The sequence below is a fragment of the Pipistrellus kuhlii genome, unplaced genomic scaffold (assembly GCF_014108245.1).
Source record: "Pipistrellus kuhlii isolate mPipKuh1 unplaced genomic scaffold, mPipKuh1.p scaffold_m20_p_35, whole genome shotgun sequence".
Lineage (NCBI taxonomy): Eukaryota > Metazoa > Chordata > Mammalia > Chiroptera > Vespertilionidae > Pipistrellus > Pipistrellus kuhlii.
In genome coordinates this window covers 1,416,775-1,437,782 of record NW_023425535.1, presented here as the reverse complement: position 1 = coordinate 1,437,782, position 21,008 = coordinate 1,416,775, and the positions used below count along the sequence as shown (strand labels likewise).

General features: G+C 45.8%; 1 protein-coding gene across 2 annotated transcripts; it reads right to left on the bottom strand.

Annotated features, from left to right (window-relative positions):
* Positions 1–1,146: 1,146 nt before the first annotated feature.
* MSMB (microseminoprotein beta) lies at positions 1,147–13,366 on the bottom strand. Of its 2 annotated transcripts, none has more exons than XM_045570679.1 (4): positions 13,137–13,240; positions 9,036–9,156; positions 7,358–7,463; positions 1,147–1,679 (listed from the first exon to the last, which is right to left on the bottom strand). In XM_045570679.1, exons 1-4 carry the CDS (start codon positions 13,137–13,139, stop codon positions 1,550–1,552), a joined length of 360 nt encoding a protein of 119 aa, XP_045426635.1. In that variant the 5' UTR covers positions 13,140–13,240; the 3' UTR covers positions 1,147–1,549. The 2 variants fall into 2 exon arrangements, with proteins under 2 accessions (XP_045426635.1, XP_036317186.1); XM_036461293.2 differs by lacking the exon at positions 13,137–13,240 and adding an exon at positions 13,250–13,366 and having other exon boundaries at positions 1,149–1,679; positions 9,036–9,141.
* Positions 13,367–21,008: the final 7,642 nt, after the last annotated feature.

Here is a 21,008-nt window from a genome sequence, read left to right as displayed (position 1 = left end):
AGTCTCTTGGAGAAATCATGCTGCTGCACCCCTCGACCAGCACGGAAAAACACTACCTGCTTTTTGCTCGCTTACCCCATGGCTCTTCCCACTACTCGGCCCACTGGTATTTATACTCTTAATTTTTCTCTTTGGCCCATGTCTCATGCATTGTTTCACTAGTCTTTTGCAGAACAGAATTCGCCAACCAGAAGGTGGCACTGAATTCAGAACCAAACATCAGAATCTTTGAGACCCCGGGTAGACGCCCCTAAGAGACGACGCACCTCACAGCTGGAAGTACAATAGATACGGAAGACTGACCTTCGCCCCCTGACCTTGCCCAGACTCTCAATTTTTTTTTTAAATATTACCAGAAGCCTGGAATAATAGATCGTCCCTTTCTCCAGTTGATGGACAGACGTAAACCCCACCTGCGGTCAGACATTCCTGAGCTCTGAACCACCAATCAGCTCCTGCCAAAACCCTAAGCCCTCATTCCTAAGTCCCTAGGTCCCTAATCAATCAGCATGTGCTGAGTGCCCTAAGCCCCGCCCTCTATCCTTAAGGTGCTTGTAAGCCCCTTGCTCTCTTCTGCTCCTCTCCTTGTAAGCAGCCGGCAGGGGTACCCTTCCCTCCAATAAAGCGTGGGTCCTGCCATCCCAGTCTCTGGTCTACCTTCTCTATTTAATCTATCATAGTCAAGCCATTCTCCTAAGCCAGCACCCCTGGCCTTTAATACCTCATCAGGCTGCACGTGGTCTCAGAGCTACTTCTTCCAGGCTGTTCTGTCTTGCCTGCTCCAACCTCAGGCAAGCAGAGGTAAATGAGGAACACAGCGTGGAGCACACTCTCTAAAGAAGAGGAAGGAGCCTGGCCAGTGTGGCACTGCGGTTTAGCTTCAACCTATGAAACAGGAGGTCACTGTTTGATCCCAGTCAGGGCACATGCCCAGGTTGCAGGCTCAGTCCCCAGTGGAGGGTGAGTGGAAGGCAATCTATCAGGGATTCTCATCATCGATGTTTCTATTTCTCTCCCCTTCCTTCCTCTCTGAAATCAATAAGAATATATTTTTGAAAAAAAATATATATATATATTTAAGAAAAAGAAGAGGAATGAAGGAAGCATAAATATGAAAAACTCAAAGAAAATAAGGGATCTGATTTAATTTTGAAGACACGTTTATTTTTTTAATTGTTCGTAAGATAGCAGGACACCAGGACAGCAGAGTGCAGATGCCATATCAGAAGCAACAGAAGCAGTGGTGCCTAAGTGGGAATGTACAGTGATTTATTGGAGTATAGGAAAAATATAACTTTATTCATATTTATTTTTTGTTCACTCTATTAAATGTTTGAGTGCTTTTTAATGTGTATAAAAATCAATGCACACATAATTTGTAAATTGCAAGTATACACATATTGAAACGTTTGCTCAATTTTTACTTATTTAATTTTTTACAAACAGGTAGGGTCATACAATCATAGTCTGTTAGAGGCCAAGGAAAATGAGGCCTGGCCTTGGAGGACCTGGAGCCTCTGTGTGGGAGCCACGGGCCCACGAGAAGCAATTACATCACCCATTGCTGGACATCACAAAACTTTTTTGGATTCTTTTTCTCCACCACTGTATAGGTGCAGGTTTTCGGGTTGAATAACTTATTGCATTTCAATTCGTTGTAACCCACAGGTACAGCAGCACTGCCAGTGAGACAAAAATAAAGCCAATTATTGATAGAAAGAATAGGATATAGACCCAAGCCATTACACTCAGAACACAAGAACATACAATGGAGCCAAGACAATCTCTTCAATACACGGTGTTGGGGAAATTGAACAGATACCTTAAAAAAAAAAAAATGACATGGAGGATCCAAGATGGCTGCACAGGTAAACACCTAACTGCAGCCGCACACAACAATTTCAATAAAATACAACTAAAATATAAAATGGACTGACTGGAAATTCTACAACAAGAAGGAAAGAGAAAACCAGAAGGAAAATCAGAGGAGCTGAAAAAGCCTCAGGTACGGAGACACGCTGAGAGCACGGAGAGGACGGAGCCGGAGAGGAGGGGAGGCTGAGTACCTGGCTGGTGTTCTCTAGCAGGAAGGAGATAAAAGCTCTGGATTGTGCTGAACCCCAGACCCGACAGCACTGAACCCCAGTTCTAGGCCAGACCCTGGGGACCCAGGCTCATACAGAGGAAGCCTGGGCTGTGAGGTGGAATCCCAGGGGAGCAGCGAAAGGCAGAGCCCCCAGAGGCACACACATTGCACGCAGAGGACGGACTGTTGACTCTACTGCCAGATTGCCCTAGCAGGAAGGAGACAAAAGCCCCGGACTGTGCTGAGCCCCAGTTCCAACTGCTCTGAATCCCAGTTCTAGGCCAGACCCCAGGGACCCAGGCTCATACAGAGGGAGACTGGGCTGTAAGGCGGAAACCTGGGGGAGCAGCGAAAGGCAGAGCTCCTGGAGGCATGCACATTGCGTGCAGAGAACGAACGGTTGGCTATGCTGCGGGATTGCCCTGGCAGGAAGGAGACAAAAACTCCAGACTGCTCTGAACCCCACTTCCAATCCCACTTCCAACTGAACTGAACCCCAGTTCCAGGCTCATTGGGGGAGAGACTAGACTGTTTGGTAGCAGGCGAAACTCGAGGGCACCTCACTCTCAGAGGTGCTTGCAGCGAGTACCGAAGGACCCTGAGAAACACTGAGACTCAGGAACCGCATAGGGCGTGGCTGACATGGCTGATGGAAGCCAAGGCTGTAGGCTCCACCCTGAAACTCTGCCCCATCCAAGCCGAACACAGAGACTTTTAAGGCTACCAACTCAGGGAAGCTGCGAAAATGCCAAGACAAGGAAATAGATCTCAAACGAAAGAAATGGAGGACAAAAAGTGACTGGATATAGAGTTCAAAACCACGCTTATAAGGTTTTTCAAGAATTTCCTAGAAAAGATCGATAAGTCCTATGAGGATATGAAAAGGGATCAACTAGAAATAATAAGTAATCAACAAGAAATAATAAGGGATCAACAAGAAATAAAGAATACATTGTCTGAAATAAAACATATTATACAGAGTCCTAAAAACAGCCGGGACCAGTTTGGCTCAGTGGATAGAGCATCGGCCTGCAGACTGAAAGGTCCCGGGTTCGATTCCGGTCAAGGGCATGTACCTTGGTTGCGGGCACATCCCCAGTGGGGGGTGTGCAAGAGGCAGCTGGTTGATGTTTCTCTCTCATCGACGTTTCTGACTCTCTTTCCCTCTCAATTCCTCTCTGTGTAAAATCAATAAAATATATTAAAAAAAAAAAAAAAAAAAAAAAAAGCAGAGTCCTAAAAACAGAATGGAAGATCGCAAGAATCAAGTCAAAGATTTGGAACATAAAGAGCCAGAAGACACTCCTCCACAGAAGCAAGAAGGCAAGAAAATCCAGAAAGTTGAAGATAATGTAATAAAACTCTGGGACAACTTCAAGCGAACCAACATCAGAATTATGGGGGTCCCAGAAGATGAGAGAGAGCAAGATATCGAAAACATACTGAAAGAAATAGTGACGGAAAACTTCCCCCACCTGGTGAAAGAATTAGACTTGCCAGTTCAGGAAGTGCACAGAACTCCAAACTAAAGGAATCCAAAGAAGACCACACCAAGACAAATCATAATTAAAATTCCAAGAGCAAAAGACAAAGAGAGAATATTAAAAGCAGCAAGAGCAAAGCAGATAATTACCTATAAAGGAGTACCTATACGATTGTCAACTGATTTCTCAACAGAAACTATGCAGGCAAGACGGGAATGGCAAGAAATATTCAAGGTGATGAATAGTAAGAACCTATAGCCAAAGGTAATCTACCCAGCAAAGCTATCACTCAGAATCGAAGGCCAGATAAAGAGCTTCACCAATAAAAAAAAGCTAAAGGAGTTCATCACCACCAAACCAGAATTATATGAATTGCTGAAGGGGGTTCTTTCGGAAGAGAAAGTAAATAAAGATAAAAACTATGAACAACAAATACGTAACTATAAACAAGTGAATCTAAAAATCAAAGAAATTTAAAAAAAATCTAATGAACAATATTAACTGTCAAATATAATAGAACCAGAGGTATCAGAAGGGGAGTGAACTGACGATTCTCAGGGAAAAGGGGAGAGGGGGATGAGAGAAGAGACTGAACATAAACTGTGCACCTATGGATGAGGACAATGAGGGGTGGGGAAAGGGCAGAGGGTGGGGTGGGCACCCGGTCGAGGGGAGAAATGGAGGAGGGGAAAAAAAGAGGAACATTTGTAATAATATGAACAATAAAGATTTATTAAAACAAAAAAAATAAAACTAGACCAACTTATACCATACACAAGAATAAACTCAAAATGGATAAAAGACTTAAATGTAAGTCATGAAACCATAGAAATCCTAGAAGAAACCATATATAGCAATGTTTCAGACATCTCTTATAGCCATATGTTTGCCTAGGGCAAAGGAAACTAAGGAGAAAATAAACAAATGGAACAGCATCAAAATAAAAAGTTCCTGCATAGCAAAAGAGTAAAAAGGGAGCCCACTGTATGGGAGAACATATTTGGCAATGATACATCTGTTAAAAGTATCCAAAATATATAAGGAACTCATACAACTTAACAAAAGGAAGACAAGCAATCCAATTAAAAAATGGGCCCTAACCAGTTTGGCTCAGTGGATAGAGTGTCGGCCTATGGACTGAAGGGTCCCAGGTTTGATTCCGGTCAAGGGCATGTACCTTGGTTGCGGGTACATCCCCACTTGGGGGTGTTCAGGAGGCAGCTGATCGATGTTTCTCTCTCATCGATGTTTCTGGCTCTCTATACCTCTCCCTCTCTGTAAAAAATTAATAATAAAAAAAATATATATATATATATTTTTTTTTAATATATTTTATTTATTTATTTTTTTACAGAGAGAAAGGGAGAGGGATAGAGAGCTAGAAACATTGATGAGAGAGAAACATCGACCAGCTGCCTCTTGCACACCCCTTACTGGGGATGTGCCCGCAACCAATGTACATGCTCTTGACCGGAATCGAACCCGGGACCCTTCAGTCCACAGACCAACGCTCTATTCACTGAGCCAAACTGGTTTCAGCCAGAGAGATGCATTTTAAAATGACAATAGGTATCATCTTATATCTGTCAGAATTGTTTCTATCAACAAATCAACAAATGACAAGTGCTGGCGAGGATGTGGAGAAAAGGGAGCCCTAGAACAGTGCTGGTGGGAATGCAGACTAGTGCAGCCACTATGGAAAACAGTATGGAGTTTCCTCAAATAATTAAATATGGAACTGCCATTTGACCTACTGATCCCACTTCTAGGAATATATCCTAAAAACCTGAAACACCAATTTAAAAAAATACATATGCACCCCTATACTTATAGCAGCACAATTTATAATACCTAAACCTAAGTGCCCATCAGTGGATGAGTAGATAAAAAAGCTGTGGTACATTTACACCATGGAATACTATGCAGCAATAAAAGTGAATCTTATCCTTTGAGACAGCATGGAGGGACCTGGAGAGTATTATGTTAAATGAAATAAGCCAGTCAGAGATAGATAAGTATCACACGATCTCACTCTTATGTGAAATCTAAGTAACAAAATAAACTGATGGAGTGGATCAGAGACATGGAAGCCTGGAACAGATTGCGGAATCTCAAAGGGAAGGTGGGGGAGGGAGGGTGGGTGGGAAGTAATCAACCAAAGACCTTGTATGCACATATGCACGACCCATGGACTCAGACCCTGGGATAGGGAGGCGGGGTGGCTGAAAGGGGCCAATGGGGGAAAAGGGACATACGTCATACTTTCAACAATGAAGATTTTTTTTTAAAGACAGGTGGAGAGGTGGACTAGAAGGGGTCAATGGAGGAAAAGGGAGACATATGTAATACTTTCAATAATAAAGATTTTTTTTTTAAAGAAAGGATAGGATGCCCAGCCTTCTCTGGGCCAGCTCTGGGCCAGGGTCAGCCCACGCTCCTGCTGTCTAGGGTGCCCCTGAGCAACTTAAGATCACCGTTCAGTTTGCAACTCCAAAGTGCTGACTTCAGGAACCTGGATTTGAACCCATAGAACCTGGTCTATGAGCACATAGACCATCCCTGAGATAGTTCCTAAGTTCCATCCTGCATCACAGGACCAAGCAAGCTCAGAGAGGCCCAAAGGCAGGCTGGACCCCCGGGGCCAGGCAGCTTGCTCTAGCCTGACCTCTTGTTGTCCTGGCTCAGGGAGTGACCAGCAGCTCTGCTGCTTGAAGGTGGGGAGGGAAAGATTGTCCATTCCCATTGGAATCGGAGCTGGCTAAGCCACAGGAACAGAGTCACGCCAGGCCAGGATCATGGAGCCCAGGAGCAGCTAATGAAAGCTGGGGACCATCTCCCCAGGACAGTCCACCCACAATGTCAGGATTCATCACGCTCTTGGATCACACACACAATGGAACATTCTTCAGCCTAATTATGAAACAGGCTGCAGCACGGATGAACCCTGAGGACATTATACTGTGAAAAGCCAGGCACAAAAGGACAGATACTGTACAATGGCACTTAGAGTTGTGGGTTCATAGAGACGAGAGTAAAATGGTGGTTACCAGGGACTGGGGAAAGGAGGAAATGGAGGTATTTCCTGGGTAGGGAGTTTCAGTTAGGGGAGATAAAAAAGTTCTGAAGGTGAATGGTGGAAATGGTTGCACAAAAATGTGAATGTACTGAATGCCACTGAATTCTACACTTAAAACAATTAAAATGCTAAATTTTATGTTAAAATTTTTTTTAACACCGTTTAGTTTGAAACAGGGTGGGAGCTGCACAGCTCATTGCTTTTGGAGTCACCCCTATATGCAGGCAAAGAACCATCAATATTCCATATTTAACATAAAATGCTAAATTTTTTTATGTTAAAAACATTTTTTAAAATAAATTTTAATTTAACTTAAAAAAAATTTAAATCTTTCCTGGGGAGATGGTCCCCAGTTTTCATTACCACAATAAAAAAAAAAGAAAGAAAGAAATAGGGCCTATTCAGCATGGCTCCTATGAACTAGGAGGTTACGGTTTGATTCCAGGTCAGGGCACAGGCAGAGGTTGGGGTCTTGATCCTCAAAGCGAGAGGCAGCTGATTAATGATTCTCTCTCATTATTTGTGTTTCTATCTCTCCCTCCCTCTCCCTTCTCTGAAATCAATAAAAATATATTAAAAGGAAAAAAAGAAAGAAATAGTGCTGAAAAGGAAAGCACTTCAGAATGGGATTTTGAAAGAGGGAGGAGCTGTACCTCAGAGCAGCCCCCTTGTTGCTGCACCCCCTTGTTGGCCCTTCTGGCTGAGACTTACATGTTGCAGCAGCTAATTCCAGCTGGGTTACAAGAACACTCTTCACATTTATTATTCTTCCACTTGGAGTTCATCGGGTAGGTGAATCCATCGAGATCCCTGCATTCTAAAATAACACGTGTGGCATCATCAGTGGGGTCCTCCAGGCACACAGATACAATAGAACAAGGCTAGAGGGACACTGGGGCCAGCCCTGCCACCTGTGCCCCTCCCAGAGAGGGAGAATCTCATCAATTTAAGGGTGTCTAAGAAAAGTGCTTCTGTGGTCTGGCCAGCGTGGCTCTCTGGCTGAACGTGGACCTTTGAACCAGGAGGTCACAGTTTGATTCCAGGTCAGGACACGTGCCCGGGTTGCAGGCTCGATCCCCAGTGTGGGGCGTGCAGGAGGCAGCCGATCAATGATTCTCATCATTGCTGTTTCTCTCTCTCTCTGCCTCTTCCTTTCTTTCTGAAATAAAAAAATTAAAAAAATATTTTTAAAAAAGAAAGAAAAGTGCTTCTGTGGTCACCCACAGCTAAATTCCAGTACTGTCCAGCTCATTTCACCAATCATGTCTTCTTACTGCAAGCTTAAGTCCTTCCAGATCTTATTTCAGAGCAAATATTCCGAGGAAAAAATAAGGCCTTCCTCTTTTTTTTTTTTTTTTTTTAATTGATTTTTCACAGAGAGGAAGAGAGAGGGATAGAGAGCTAGAAACATCGATGAGAGAGAAACATCTATCAGCTGCCTCCTGCACACGCCCACCTGGGGATGTGCCCGCAACCAGAGTACATGCCTTTGACTGGAATTGAACCCGGGACCCTTCAGTCCGCAGGCCGACGCTCTATCCACTGAGCCAAACCAGTCCTGGCAAAGGCCTTCCTCTTTTAAAGGATAGCTTTATAATCCTAGGGGTACTTGGAACCAAGTTTTTGTTTGTTTGTTTTTTGTTTTGTGTGTGTGTGTGTGTGTGTGTGTGTGTGTTCTTTTTTTTGCTGGGTTATCTCTGGATAAATGATTCATTTTACTAATTCTCTATGCTTTGCTTCTCAGCTCTAAATGCACATGTAAAACATCTGGGCATAAAAATCTATGCTGGGTCCCACCTCCGAACAATGAGTCTCTCTGGCCGTGAGAGACTGCCATATGGTAGTCCAGGCTACCACATATTCCCAAAGCTCCCAGTAATTCAAACATTCGGCCAGCGGTCAGATTACTTCTTTCACCCGTGCTGGTCCGGGTGAGTTGGAGGAACTAGTAGCATCGGCACTACCGAGGCTGTGTTGGACATGCAGGCCCACAGAACCAGAACTTTTCATTTAGTGGGATTCTCAGAGCGTTCACATGCACATTGATGTCTGGAAAGCACTGCTTTGGAATATTGATGGTTCTTTGCCTGCATATAGGGGTGACTCCAAAAGCAATGAGCTGTGCAGCTCCCACCCCAGAGATTCTGATTTGCCTCAGATTGGATGGCCCCTGAGCATTAGTAGGTTTCAAAAGCTTTCCAGGCAATTCTCCTACAACTCGGGTTGAGAAATACTGTCTCATGCAGTGACAAATTAAAGTCTCTCATTTGACTCTATTTGATATTCGCCCTACCCATCCTCCCCGTGTGGATGTAAAGGCCTCCCTCTGCCAACAGGTTACACCTACCAAGCTACAGTAAAATAATACATTTGAAAAGCTGGGACTTACCCTTAAGATTGTCACCTGGATGATGTCTTTTAGGTATAAAAAAGCACTGGGCATTGCATAGCGTCACAATGCTGGCCAAGACCACAAGGCTTCCCAGAAGAGCATTCTGCAATGTGAAGGACTAGGAAGAAAAACAAACTGATTCAGATGGCGGTCAGTGACTGAGTGTCCTGCATGAGGACCCCTACTGGGCTCTGGCAGGTGGCTCAAAGGAGGAGTTTCAAAGGAACAACATCTACACAAGTTACCAAAATAAACTGGGGGAAAAGCTAAATGTGAGTCCAAGTCATAGACCAATAAAATAATGATAGTGTGCTTTAAAAAAAAAAAAAAAAAAAAACCTTGCCTGAGGCCCTAACCAGTTAGGCTCAGTGGGTAGAGCATCGGCCTCTGGACTGAAGAATCCCAGGTTTGATTCCGGTCGAGGGCATGTACCGCAGTTGTGGGCACATCGTCAGTGGAGAATGTGCAGGAGGTAGCTGATCAATGTTTCTCTCTCATCGATGTTTCTAACTCTCTATCCCTCTCTCTTCGTCTCTATAAAAAAATCAATAAAAATATATATTTTTAAAAACCTTGCCTGAGTATATGTTTTTACTGATTTGAGATAGCAGAAAGGAAAGAGAGAGAGAGAGAGAGAGAAGAGAGAAACATCAATCTGAGAGTGGGCACAGGCAGGAGGCAGGCATGAGGCAGGAGGAATTGATTTGTCTCTTTTACATCAATGTATATCTCTCTCTACTTCCCTCCCACCCTTCCACTCTCTCTCAAAGGAAAAAAATATCCTCAAGTGAGGACTAACAGCAACAACAAAAAAATAACACATATACAAATAGAAATGATGAACAGAGACATGGAAAAATTCAAGTTACTGCCGAGACCAAAAATGTAAATTTGAACATAAAATAGAACCATGTGGGATGACAAAAATAATTATTTCATTTATAATATCCAGAGTGAAATAAAGGCATATCTAGGAAGTAAAATGCACAAGGCTGGTTTATGTTTGAATAATCTTTATGGAGAACAACTGAATAGTATGCATCCATATTCTCCAAATTGTTTACAACAGCCCTGGCAGTGTTGCTCAGCTTGTTGAGTGCTGATCCAGGCACCAGGAGGTTGCTGGTTTGATTCCTGGTCAGGGCACATGTCTGGGTTGACCCCCAGTAGGACCGATCGATATTTCTCTTCAATGATGTTTCTCTGTCTCTCTCCCCCCCCCCTCAAATCAATAAAAACATTATTAAAAAAATGTGTTACAGCATTTGACTTTACCTTTTCACTTCTAAGACCTGGTCCTAGGAATGGCACAGAGAAGGACAGACTTTGCCTCTTGGATGCTCACTGCAGCAGGGAAATGAATCAACCAAATGCCCCAACAGGGCTGTTTGAGAACATGGTGACTCCGAAAGCAGACCTACCTGGTCCACTCAGGAGGTAAGAGAATATGAAATGACATAAATGATCACTGTTAGGACACGTTAAAGAAGGCATGTCACAAAAATGTCTGCACGGTATCCCTATGATGTGGAAAAAATCCACATTGAAAGAGATGCTCGAAGAGATGAAAGTTTTTGTACCAAATTCTAACAAGTGATTTTTGAGCTGTGGGAGTTTTCTTTGAACTTTCCCTCTTATTTTCTAAATTGCTTATAATGAAAAGCATTAGTTTTATAACCAAAAGAAATAAATGAATTCCTACAATAAACTCTCAATATAGTCAGTTCACATCAGAACTAGAGGTTGCACCTGCTCTCTCTGTTTCATTCTTTTTATATAAGCTTCAGCTTCAGATCATTGTGGAAACCTGAACTTTTTCTCTCAAAACAAACAAAAACAAATGAAAAAGCCAGTCTTATTGACAGAATTTCCACTTCCTTCATCCAGAAACAGTGCTCCTGAGAGGTGCTGGTGATCAGAGAAACGCTGGAGGTCTTGTTTTATGTGGTCACAGAACAGAGGCGCCAATGGGCACAAGCCAGGGCTGCCGCCCAGCGTGAGTGACGGGTGCAGAATTCCCGGACCTTCTGCTGCTCCGAGCGGAGGCACCCAATTGAATGACTCAGAGATGGAGTCCAAAGATGGTGACAAAAGAGAGCAAAGTATTCAGTTTTGAGATTAACCAGCTGATAAAATCTATATATAGCCTCCATATTCTCTTTTCCCCCCCACCCCCAACTCTCTCTCTCTCTCTCTTTCTCTAAGCCTCAGTTTCCTCCTCCGTAAAAAAGAAGTTCTCCCATATGAGTGGGCATCAAAGTAACCCAGGCTGCTAATAATGAGCACACAGTCTCAGTCAAGCTCTTTGAAAAAGGACAGGGCCACGGCCTTGGCATCTTTACCAAGCCCCCCAGATGAGAAACACAAGAAACAATCAAAACTAGTGCTTCTTTAATGTGGATATGAATCCCTGGGAAATTCTGTAAAATAAAATGCAGATTCTGCTTTGGTGGGATCAAAGGGTCCTAATTTCTATCCAAACCCCTCCCCCTAGGTGATGCCCATGACACTCGGCTGAGGCCACCTGAGTAGAGGCTCTCAAGTCCTGTCCTGTTCCCACGTTCTATTCCTTCACCTCCCTTCGCTCCCTTCCTTTCCGGCACTCAGCGAAGATGAGATGAGCACCCGTTACGGGCAGGCACGGGGACAGTGCAGCCGGGAGGCCCGCCTTAGACTTTCCAGATGCTGCACGTAACAGGTGCTTCATGTCAGCTGAGGGTGACACAGGCTGGCAGTGCCCCTAGGAATAGTGTCCCTTCAGGTAAGTTGTTGTTCCTTGTGTCTTCCCAGTATGATCAAGAGTCAGGCATCTTGCCCTAGCTGGTTTGGCTCAGTGGATAGAGCATCAGCCTGCGGACGGAAGGGTCCCGGTTTGATTCCAGTCCAGGACACAGGCCCAGGTTGTGGGCTCAATCCGCAGTAGGGGGAGTGCAGGAGGCAGCCCATCAATGATTCTCTCTCATCATTGATGTTTCTCTCTCTCTCTCTCTCCCCCTTCCTCTCTAAAGTCAGCATCTTTAAGAGTTTTAAGCAGGCCAAAACTGGTTTGGCTCAGTAGATAAAGCATCAGCCTGCAGACTGAAGGGTCCCTGGTTTGATTCCGGTCAGGGGCATGTACCTTGGTTGCAGGCACGTCCCCAGTGGGGGGTGTGCAGGAGGCAACTGATAGATGATTCTCTCTCATCGATGTTTCTAACTCTCTATCCCTCTCTCTTCCCCTCTGTAAAAAAATCAATAAAATATATTTTACAAAAAAGAGTCCTAAGCAGGGCAGGGATGTTGCCAGCTGTGCAGCTTACAGAGTTCACTCTGAGGGCGGAGAAGAGGTCCGACGGAGCGGGAGGATCCCACCCCACGGTTTTCCCGCTCTTCCCGCTCCGGCTTCCTGAGGCGTCTCTGGGCTGAGGCCCAGGGTCCGTTCTGGAGGACCTGCCCCCTCCTCTTCCGCTTTGCCGGTGGCCACTCCTTCCCCTTCTCCTTTGCACGCCAAGAGCAGCCCGGCTCGCTCCCTTCCACTGGCTCCAGCAAAGGGCACTTGTAAAAGACCAAGTTTGAATTGAAGGCAGAAAGGACATCTCAATGAGTTTTTATAGATTTTGATGCAAATTTTTTCTTAATACAACATGTTATATTGAAAAGGGCCTAGGATGATGGTTCTCAAATTTTGCTGAATATTTTAAAAAAACACACACCAATTACCAAAGACTCACTGCAAACCAATCAACTCAGAGTGTCCGGCGTGGGTGTCAGGCACAGGTGTCCACTGAGCCGCCCACGTGGGAGCCGCCGGCCTGGAGAGGGACACCTCGCTCCCGCCAGCTCTTCCCTCCCAGGCTCCGTTCTCATCTGTGACGAGGCCGTGCGGTAGCTCCGACATTATATTTAACTGCCAAATCACTCCCTTAGGGCCCAAGCATTAGAGACACGTATAAAACCTAATTGAATCCCAAACTTACCAGAGGAAACAACAGATTTGATCTTAGAGAACAGAAATAGTGCTAATTCATTAAGATTTTCTCAATCTCCCAGCCTCTCATCACACGCTGTACATTCAGTTGCAAATAATCTACAGAAGATTCCTAACTAGCTCACATTTACCATTGCGTTGTATCCAGTAGAAACACACTTCACAGCGCATTCAAATAAGGAATAAACCGTGTGTCCTTTGTCCTTTTTCTGGCCTCGAGCTAATGAAGCAACCAGTTACCTATCATTGTGACGAGCAAAGAGGGTTCTTATAGGCCTGTACATCCGGAAGAGTCCCGGCAGCTTATATAGAAAAGGGCTCCGGGGCCTGGCACCCCCAGGGAAGGTAATGTGCCAAGGACGCGATTCGTGTTTACAGAGGGCTGACTGTCAACAGGAAACTGGTTTCAGATGAATTATGAGTTATTCATAAATCAGGTCTCCACCCTGATTACGTTTACTCTTGCCGTCGGCACCCCTGATGTTTGTTTGCCCTGGACCTGGAGGAGCAGAGGGGGAGAGAACCCCTTTGCCGCGCCTTCCCATATGCTGGGCGGATGGCGAGGCACATGAGATGCCATCTTATTTGATTTCACACAGCCTGGCAGTGACCCTGGGCCTCCACAAGTCAATAGAACAATTCAATGGGCAGGCCAAGCCCCCCATCTTCCCGCCAGGGGCGTCCTGAGGAGCAGAGGGCCTCTGTGGAAGAAGGCACTGCAGCCTGGTTCCCTGGATGAGCCCCGGGTGCTCCCGCAGCTTGAACTTTCCGTGAGCTCCTTGAGTCGGAGGCCTTTGCTCTCCACTACAGCGAGCAAGCCTTCTCTGTGTTCATCAATGCTCTTCAGAAACACCTGCTCGATATGAAATAGTCAAAACAAAAACAAAAACACCTGCTCGCCCTCCTTCTGCCCAGTGCGGCTGTGGGAGCGGCAATACAGAGCCTCCGGGTACGTTTAAGGGTTTACCATGAGCATGAGACAGCTCGGGTTGCCATAACAAAACACCCCAGATTGGGCCTCTTCAACAATAGAAACAGACTTTCTCACAGTCCTGGAGGCCAGAGGGTGAGGTCAAGGTGTTGGCAGCATTGGTTTCTGCTGAGGTCTTTCTCCTTAATTTGCAGAGGGCCCCCTTCTCTCTGTCTTCCCAAGGTCTTCCCTCTGAGTGCATCTGTGTCCCGTCTCCTTTTCCATTAGGAGTGCAGGCTTTTTGGACTAGACCCCAAACTAACCGCCTCGCTTTAACTTAATTATCTCTTTAAAGCCACTGCCTCCAGTACAGTCACCTGTGAAGTACTGGGAGATAGGACTTCAACATATGGACTTAGGGGGACACAATTCAGTCCATGACCCCATTTTATCTCAAATTATCTCCCCCACAGCTTGCTCCAGTGCCTGAAACCCCTCTCCGGGTTCCTGCTCGCCCTGGACAAGAGCTCAGGCTTCTTACAGAGCCCATGGGTTCTCCAAACCCTCCAGACCGCCTCAGTGATTCGTCCGGTGCTTCCCCACCACTCCTAAAACCAGTCTGGCCACCCCCAATACCACGTGTGTTAGCTCTCGTGCCCCTGAAAAGCTGTCTCTCCGCTCACTGGGGACGCCACCATCTCCTGCACAATTCTGCTTTCCCCTGCATACATTCACACTGCCCTGGATCTAAGTCCTGGACGTCAGGGGCACATTCATCAGTTTCTTTTTTATATATAATTTTTCTTTTTTTTTTTAACCAGAGAGGAAGGGAGAGTCACAGATAGAAACATCCATGATGAGAGAATCATTGATCGGCTGCCTCCTGCACAACCCCTACTGGGGAATGAGCCTGCAACCTGTGCACGTGCCCTTGACCGGAATCGAACCCGGGATCTTGCAGTCCGCAGGGCCATGCTCTATCCATTGAGCCAAACCACCTAGGGCTTCTTCTAATTTTTTGGAAACATCAAGTTTGAAGAATTTCTCACAGTGTCATAGCTGGGTGCTTGTTTCCTAGCTTCTTGTCACAGGCATGTGACCTGAGTTCCACAATCAGACTCACAGAGCAGGGCCCTCAAAGAGGATTCATGCAGAGTCCCCTGGGAATGATGGGAGAGGATGTGGCTCCCAGGGTGAGGGTCTCTGAGTGTCATCATGTGAGGGGCAGTGACTGTGAGCAGAAGCAATGAGGTCTTGCTGGAGCCATCAGCAGCGGTTCTTTGGGTGACTTATCTAGCCTTGTGGCCACCACGTCTGCCTCTGGCCTTCCACTGACTGCCACTCACTGCCTGTGAGCTAGCTGACTGCCATCTTTCACAAATTGCTCTCCTGCTCACCCTGGGACAGGTCCTGTTCTTCACAAGTAAGAACTCTGTGACCACGGCAGTGACCATAACTAATTCCTGCCCGTGTCCTTCCCAGTGACTGGCACGGTGCCTGGGACAGGGCAGCCATGCAGAATAGGAGCATTCTGGGTAACTCAGGCATTCCACACTGCCAGTCAGTGCCACAGCTCGGAAGAGCGCCTCTGCCACTCACAAGGCACTGGCAGGAAGGCTGTCCCCACCTGCCCTCCCTTCAGCTCCAGGGGCAAGAGCTGGGGCTTGTGGTAGCGAAGGGAAGCTGGGCGTGGGTTAGGTGCTGGGAAGAAACACAAAACGAGCAGCATTCTCCGGATTAGCTGCAGCCAGCTTTGTCCAAACATGTCTGATGTTGATGCTGTTTCATCTTAATGAAGGAGGCTTATTGCTTTAGTGACTTGTTTACCTGTTTGTTTGTTTATTTATGGCACACACACACACACACACACACACACACACCATATATGTAAGTAAAAGAGAGAGAGCCAAAATAAGCAAAAGAAAAATGCTGTGGGATTGTACTGTGTCCCAAGAGCCACTGTCAGCACTTTGTAGGTTTCTAGGTGTGTTTTCATTTAGGAGAGACAGAAGTCATAGGCACGTTTTCCCAAGATGGAACACTGTTCCTCCCGTTATACATAGGTGTGCCGTGCCAGCAAAGCCAAGGGTTCGGCGAGCCTGAGCTGCGGGACGAAGGATGGAGAAATGACAAAGAGAAAAAGCTGGGTCTCGGTGGATCTTCGGTGCCTGGCTGAGGCCACAGAACAGGTCCAGACTGCAAAGCTGATGCTTTATTTTATGGTAGGGGACAAACAAGGTAGTTTACAATGTTCTTGTCAGTTTCACTTGTTTTGGCAGCACTTGCTGCCCCTCCCCCAGCCCAGTAGCCACCCAGGAAAGATCTCAGGAGAAGCTACAAGATCAAGCTTTATGCTTAGAGGACTGTGCCCTCCAAGCTGGGACTTGTTTGTGATTTTGCCAGCAGGTCAGTCCGAGGCTTAACGCTATATCGGCTTCCTACACATATGTTATAGCATATTGTTACACAATCTGCTCTGTTCATTTAGCAGTGCTATGACCATTGCTAAGTATAAGACCGATCACTATTTAATGGCTACATTTTATTACATAACCTGGCTAAGCCCTCATTTATTTGATCAATTGCTTCTTGTTCAGCATCCAAGCTATTTCTGAATTTTTAAAATTAGGAATTTTATTCTCTAGACTAGAGGCCCAGTGCATGGCATTCGTGCATTGGGGGCCCCTTAACCCAGCCTGCGCCCTTTCACATTCTAAGAGCCCCCAGGGGATGTCTGGGAGCAGGCCTAAGCCACAGTCAGACATCCTTGGACATCCTTAGTGCTGGGGGGAGGCCGGCTGCTGCACTCACCAGCCCCATCGGCCCTGCTTGCAGCTGAGTGGCCCTCCCACTGTGGGAGCACACTCACTACCAGGGGGACAGCTCCTGCATTGAGCGTCTGCCCCTGGTGGTCAATGTGCATCATAGCAACGGGACGCCCCCTCTCCACCACTTCCCCCTTTGGTCTATTTGCATATTATCCTTTTATTATATAAAGCAAAACTTTCCCCACACAATGCTAATTCCCTTAGGATAAGTTTGTAGAGATAGAATTTCCAGGTAAAGGTATTATTTCATTATTTGCTAATCTGATCAGTGGGGAATGTTATTTTGTTTTAATTTACTTTTCTTGGGGGTTTGGCAAGACCAGACATCTCTTTTTGTAAGTTTTTTATTGTTGTTAATCTTCACCCGAGAATATTTTTCTATTGATTTTTAGAGAGAATGGAAGGGAGAGGGAAAAACATGGGTATGAGAGAGACACATAGATTGGTTGCCTCCTGCAAACACCCTGACCAGGGCCAGTTACCTGCAACTAAGTACGTGCCCTTGAAGAGAATCAAACCCAGGACCCTTTAGTCTGTAGGCCAATGTTCTACCCAGAGAGCCAAACCAACTAGAGCTGTAAGGTTGTTGGTTTTTTTGTTTGTTTGTTTGTTTTTTGTTTTTTTAAAATATATTTTTATTGATTTCAGAGAGAGGAAGGGAGAGGGAGAAAGAGAGCAACATCAATGAGCTGTGTCCTACATGGCCCCAGCTGGGGATCAAGCCCGAAACCTGGGCATGTGCCCTACCAGGAATGGAATCATGATCTCCTGCTTCATGGGTTGATGCTCAACCACTGTGCCACACTGGTCAGGCTAAAATTGCTTTCTTTAAAAAGCCCCATTCTCACCTGTCTCCCAGTCTCTCAGTTCCTCTCGCTAGAACTGCAAAGCTGTTGAAACACAGTTCTTAGTCTGTCACACACTGATCTTGCTTTCTTCTCTTAGGGCTCTATTCTTTCCAATGGCTGCCTCATATATTACTGCATATATGCACCATAATTTGGATAACCAATCTCCTGTCAATGAGATGGATATTTAAGTTGATTCCAAGTTTACTGTTACCAACAATGCTGCTGCAAATATGTGTTCACATATTTCCCATTTCCTTTTTATTCTTTTTAAAATATATATTTTATTGATTTTTTTACAGAGAGAAAGAGAGAGGGATAGAGAGTTAGAAACATCGATGAGAGAGAACCATTGATCAGCCACTTCCTGCACACCCCCTGCTGGGGATGTGCCCGCAACTAAGGCACATGCCCTTGACCGGAATCGAACCTGAGACCCTTCAGTCCGCAGGCCAACGCTCTATCCACTGAGGCAAACTGGCTTCAGCCCCATTCTCATTTTCAAAGAACTTTGATCTTGCCCTGGCTGGTTAGATCACCTTTCTGTACACCAATGTTGCAGGCTCCATCCCCAGTCAGGGCACAAGAATCACAAACAAGTGGAACAACAAATTGATTCCTCTTCCTTCTTCTCCTTCTAAAAAAATCTATAAATTTAAAAAATGTTTAATGTTTTTATCTTAAAATAATTTGACTCACAAGAAGTTGAAAAAATAGTGCAGAGTCCCTGTGTTCCCATCTTCTGCAATAATAACATCTTGAAATAGGATGATTTCAAATTCTAAGCAAGGCAGAACTTCCTTTTTTTTTTTTTTAAGAGCCAGCCCTATGTGCACTTAGTGGTTATCTTGATGCTGGCCTTGAAAAACAATGCTGTTCTATCCAAATGAGAAGGTGCATCTGGCATGGTATTGAGATTGTGGGCATATCTGGTCTCTGGCCTACAAGGTCAGACAGCTAAGTTTATCTTTATTCTTCAAACGGGCTAAAGCAAACTAAAAAGCAACATTTTATCTAGGAAGAACAGCAGAAAATTCTAAACAACAGTTTGTTGCAAAATAGGGGTATTCCTTTTCAGAACCTTTAAAATAACTACCTGCCCTTAAAGTGGCGCAGTCGTGTGGAGACCACCTGTGTGCGGTGCTCTCGCGGCTGTCCTGGCCAGATATTTCAATAAATTCTTGCCTGCTTTTTTAAATTAATCATCAGCCTCCGGTGGTCTTATTTTGAACCCAGGGTTTGACCCCACAACAATCTTAAATAACAGTAATCTTTCAAAACCAAGAACATGGCTCCAGTACAATAGTACAATGCTGTGTATACACTGTATGCTTTATTCTGATTTCATCAGTTTTGTGTGTTTTTAAAATCTTCCCCTGAAGATATGCTGAGAGATGGGAAGGCAAAGAGGGAGGGAAAGAGAGAGAGATTTTTGAGAGAGATACATCCATCGGTTGCTTTAGGTGTACAGGACGATACTCAGCCAGCTGAGCCCCTCTGGGCAGGACCATCAGTTTTACATGCACTTTGGGGTGTGCCCAGTTTCCATTTAACAACATTCCACATTGCTTCCTTTTCTGCCCATGTTACTTTATTTATTTATTTATTTTTTTAATATATTTTATTGATTTCTTACAGAGAGGAAGAGAGAGGGATAGAGAGCTAGAAACATCGATGAGAGAGAATCATCGATCAGCTGCCTCCTGCACACCCCCCACTGGGGATGTGCCCACAACCAAGGTACATGCCCTCGACCGGAATTGAACCCGGGACCTTTCAGTCTGCAGGCTGATGCTCTATCCACTGAGCCAAACCGGTCTAGGCCCATGTTACTTTCGAAGCAGGGTTAGGTAAGTGGAGGCACACCAACACGTGACATCTCACACTGGCTCTGTCACTGGCCCAAAAGGACACTGGACGTGGCCTAACTCTTCATAACTGACCATCTCCACTAGGTGACTTTTGTAAAGGTCCTTGATGGATTTCTATTTGTTTCTGTGTGTGTGTGAGTGTGCACACTACTCTGGGGTCATAGGAAAAGTCTAGGATTCATACCACTTTAAAAATATTTCACATATTTGTTCCACATATTTTCCCCTAAATTATAAAATATTAACAAATATCAGAGACCAGTCCAAGAAAAAGAGAAGATTTCAGTGAGTGCATCTACTCCATGGCTGCCTGGGCGTGCGGTCCCGGGCGACGGATTGGAATGAGCAGGGCGAGCTTCCTAGGGCTGGAAGGTTGGTCCTGCTTGGGGAAGGCTCAGGACTGTGGGCTGTGCAGGCAGACAGACCAGACCTGGGATCCTGCTTCCAAAGTGTTTACCACATGCCCCAGCCCATTTGGCTCAGTGGATAGAGTGTCGGTCTCAGGACCGAAGGGTCCCGGGTTTGATTCTGGTCAAGGGCAGATGCCTGGGTTGTGGGCTCAATCTCCAGTAGGGGGGATGCAGGAGGCAGCTGATCAATGATTCTCTCTCATCATTGATGTTGCTATCTCTCTCTCTCTTCCTTCCTCTCTGAAGTCAATAAAAATGTATTTTAAACAAACGTTTACTACATGATCTTGGCAAGTTATTTAACCTCTCTGTGCCTAACTGCTCCTCTGACATGGGAATTACAGTAGCTGCCTTGCAGAGATCTAAGAATTAAATGTGCTAAAAATACAGTCAAGACCAGGTCTCCCCTCCCGAGGCTTCTCGTCTTGCTCACAGTCCAAGCTGGAGTTCTTCCCGGGCCCGTCAGCTCCTGCAGGACCTTTGACCCTCGGGCCCCTCTGGCCTTATCTCCCAGACGGGCCCCTCACACACTCCACCCCAGCTTCTCTCACAGCTCGCTGTCGGCCCTGAGACACCTCCAGATCTTTACTCAAATGCCCCCCTCTCAGGAGGTCCCTCCCTGAGCTACTCTGTGACACAGGGGCCACAGGCCTGCCCCACACTCCCCTCCTCTCCACCTTTCTGCTCTGTGTTTCTCCCAGGCCCCGGCCCTCTCCTTCCCTCAGACACAGCACTGTTGCTTTGCCATTGCCTGTCTCGCCCATCGCCATCCCCCACAACCAAAACACCAGCTCCTTTACGGAGGCACGGTGACTCCATTGTTCGTGGCTTCATACCCAGTACTCAGAGACTTTCCTGGCACCGGGAGGGGCTCACGGAGTGAATGAAAGAATGACCAGAGGCACATGCAGGGTCCCTGTACCATACCCTCTAACCAGGCGCCGTGCGGTGCGGGGCTGCTGTACACACTGAGAACGGGGGCCCCACACCGGGTCTGCGGGGAGACCTAAAGAAACCGCGTGTATGGGAAGGGGTTGTGGAAACTGCAAAGGGCCATGCAAATGGGAGGTGCGTTATTATTGCAGGCTGTTTGCTGGTAACACTTTTACTCACTCAAGACTTTGTTCACTGTTCAG

What these genes read in the sequence shown, in the direction of transcription:
- MSMB (XM_045570679.1), bottom strand. An exon ending in TCCAGGTGACAATCTTAAGG is followed by an intron (nt 7,464 to 9,035) that starts GTAAGTCCCAGC and finishes GTGTTATTTTAG; the next exon opens with AATGCAGGGATCTCGATGGA. An exon ending in GGAATTAGCTGCTGCAACAT is followed by an intron (nt 1,680 to 7,357) that starts GTAAGTCTCAGC and finishes TCTCACTGGCAG; the next exon opens with TGCTGCTGTACCTGTGGGTT.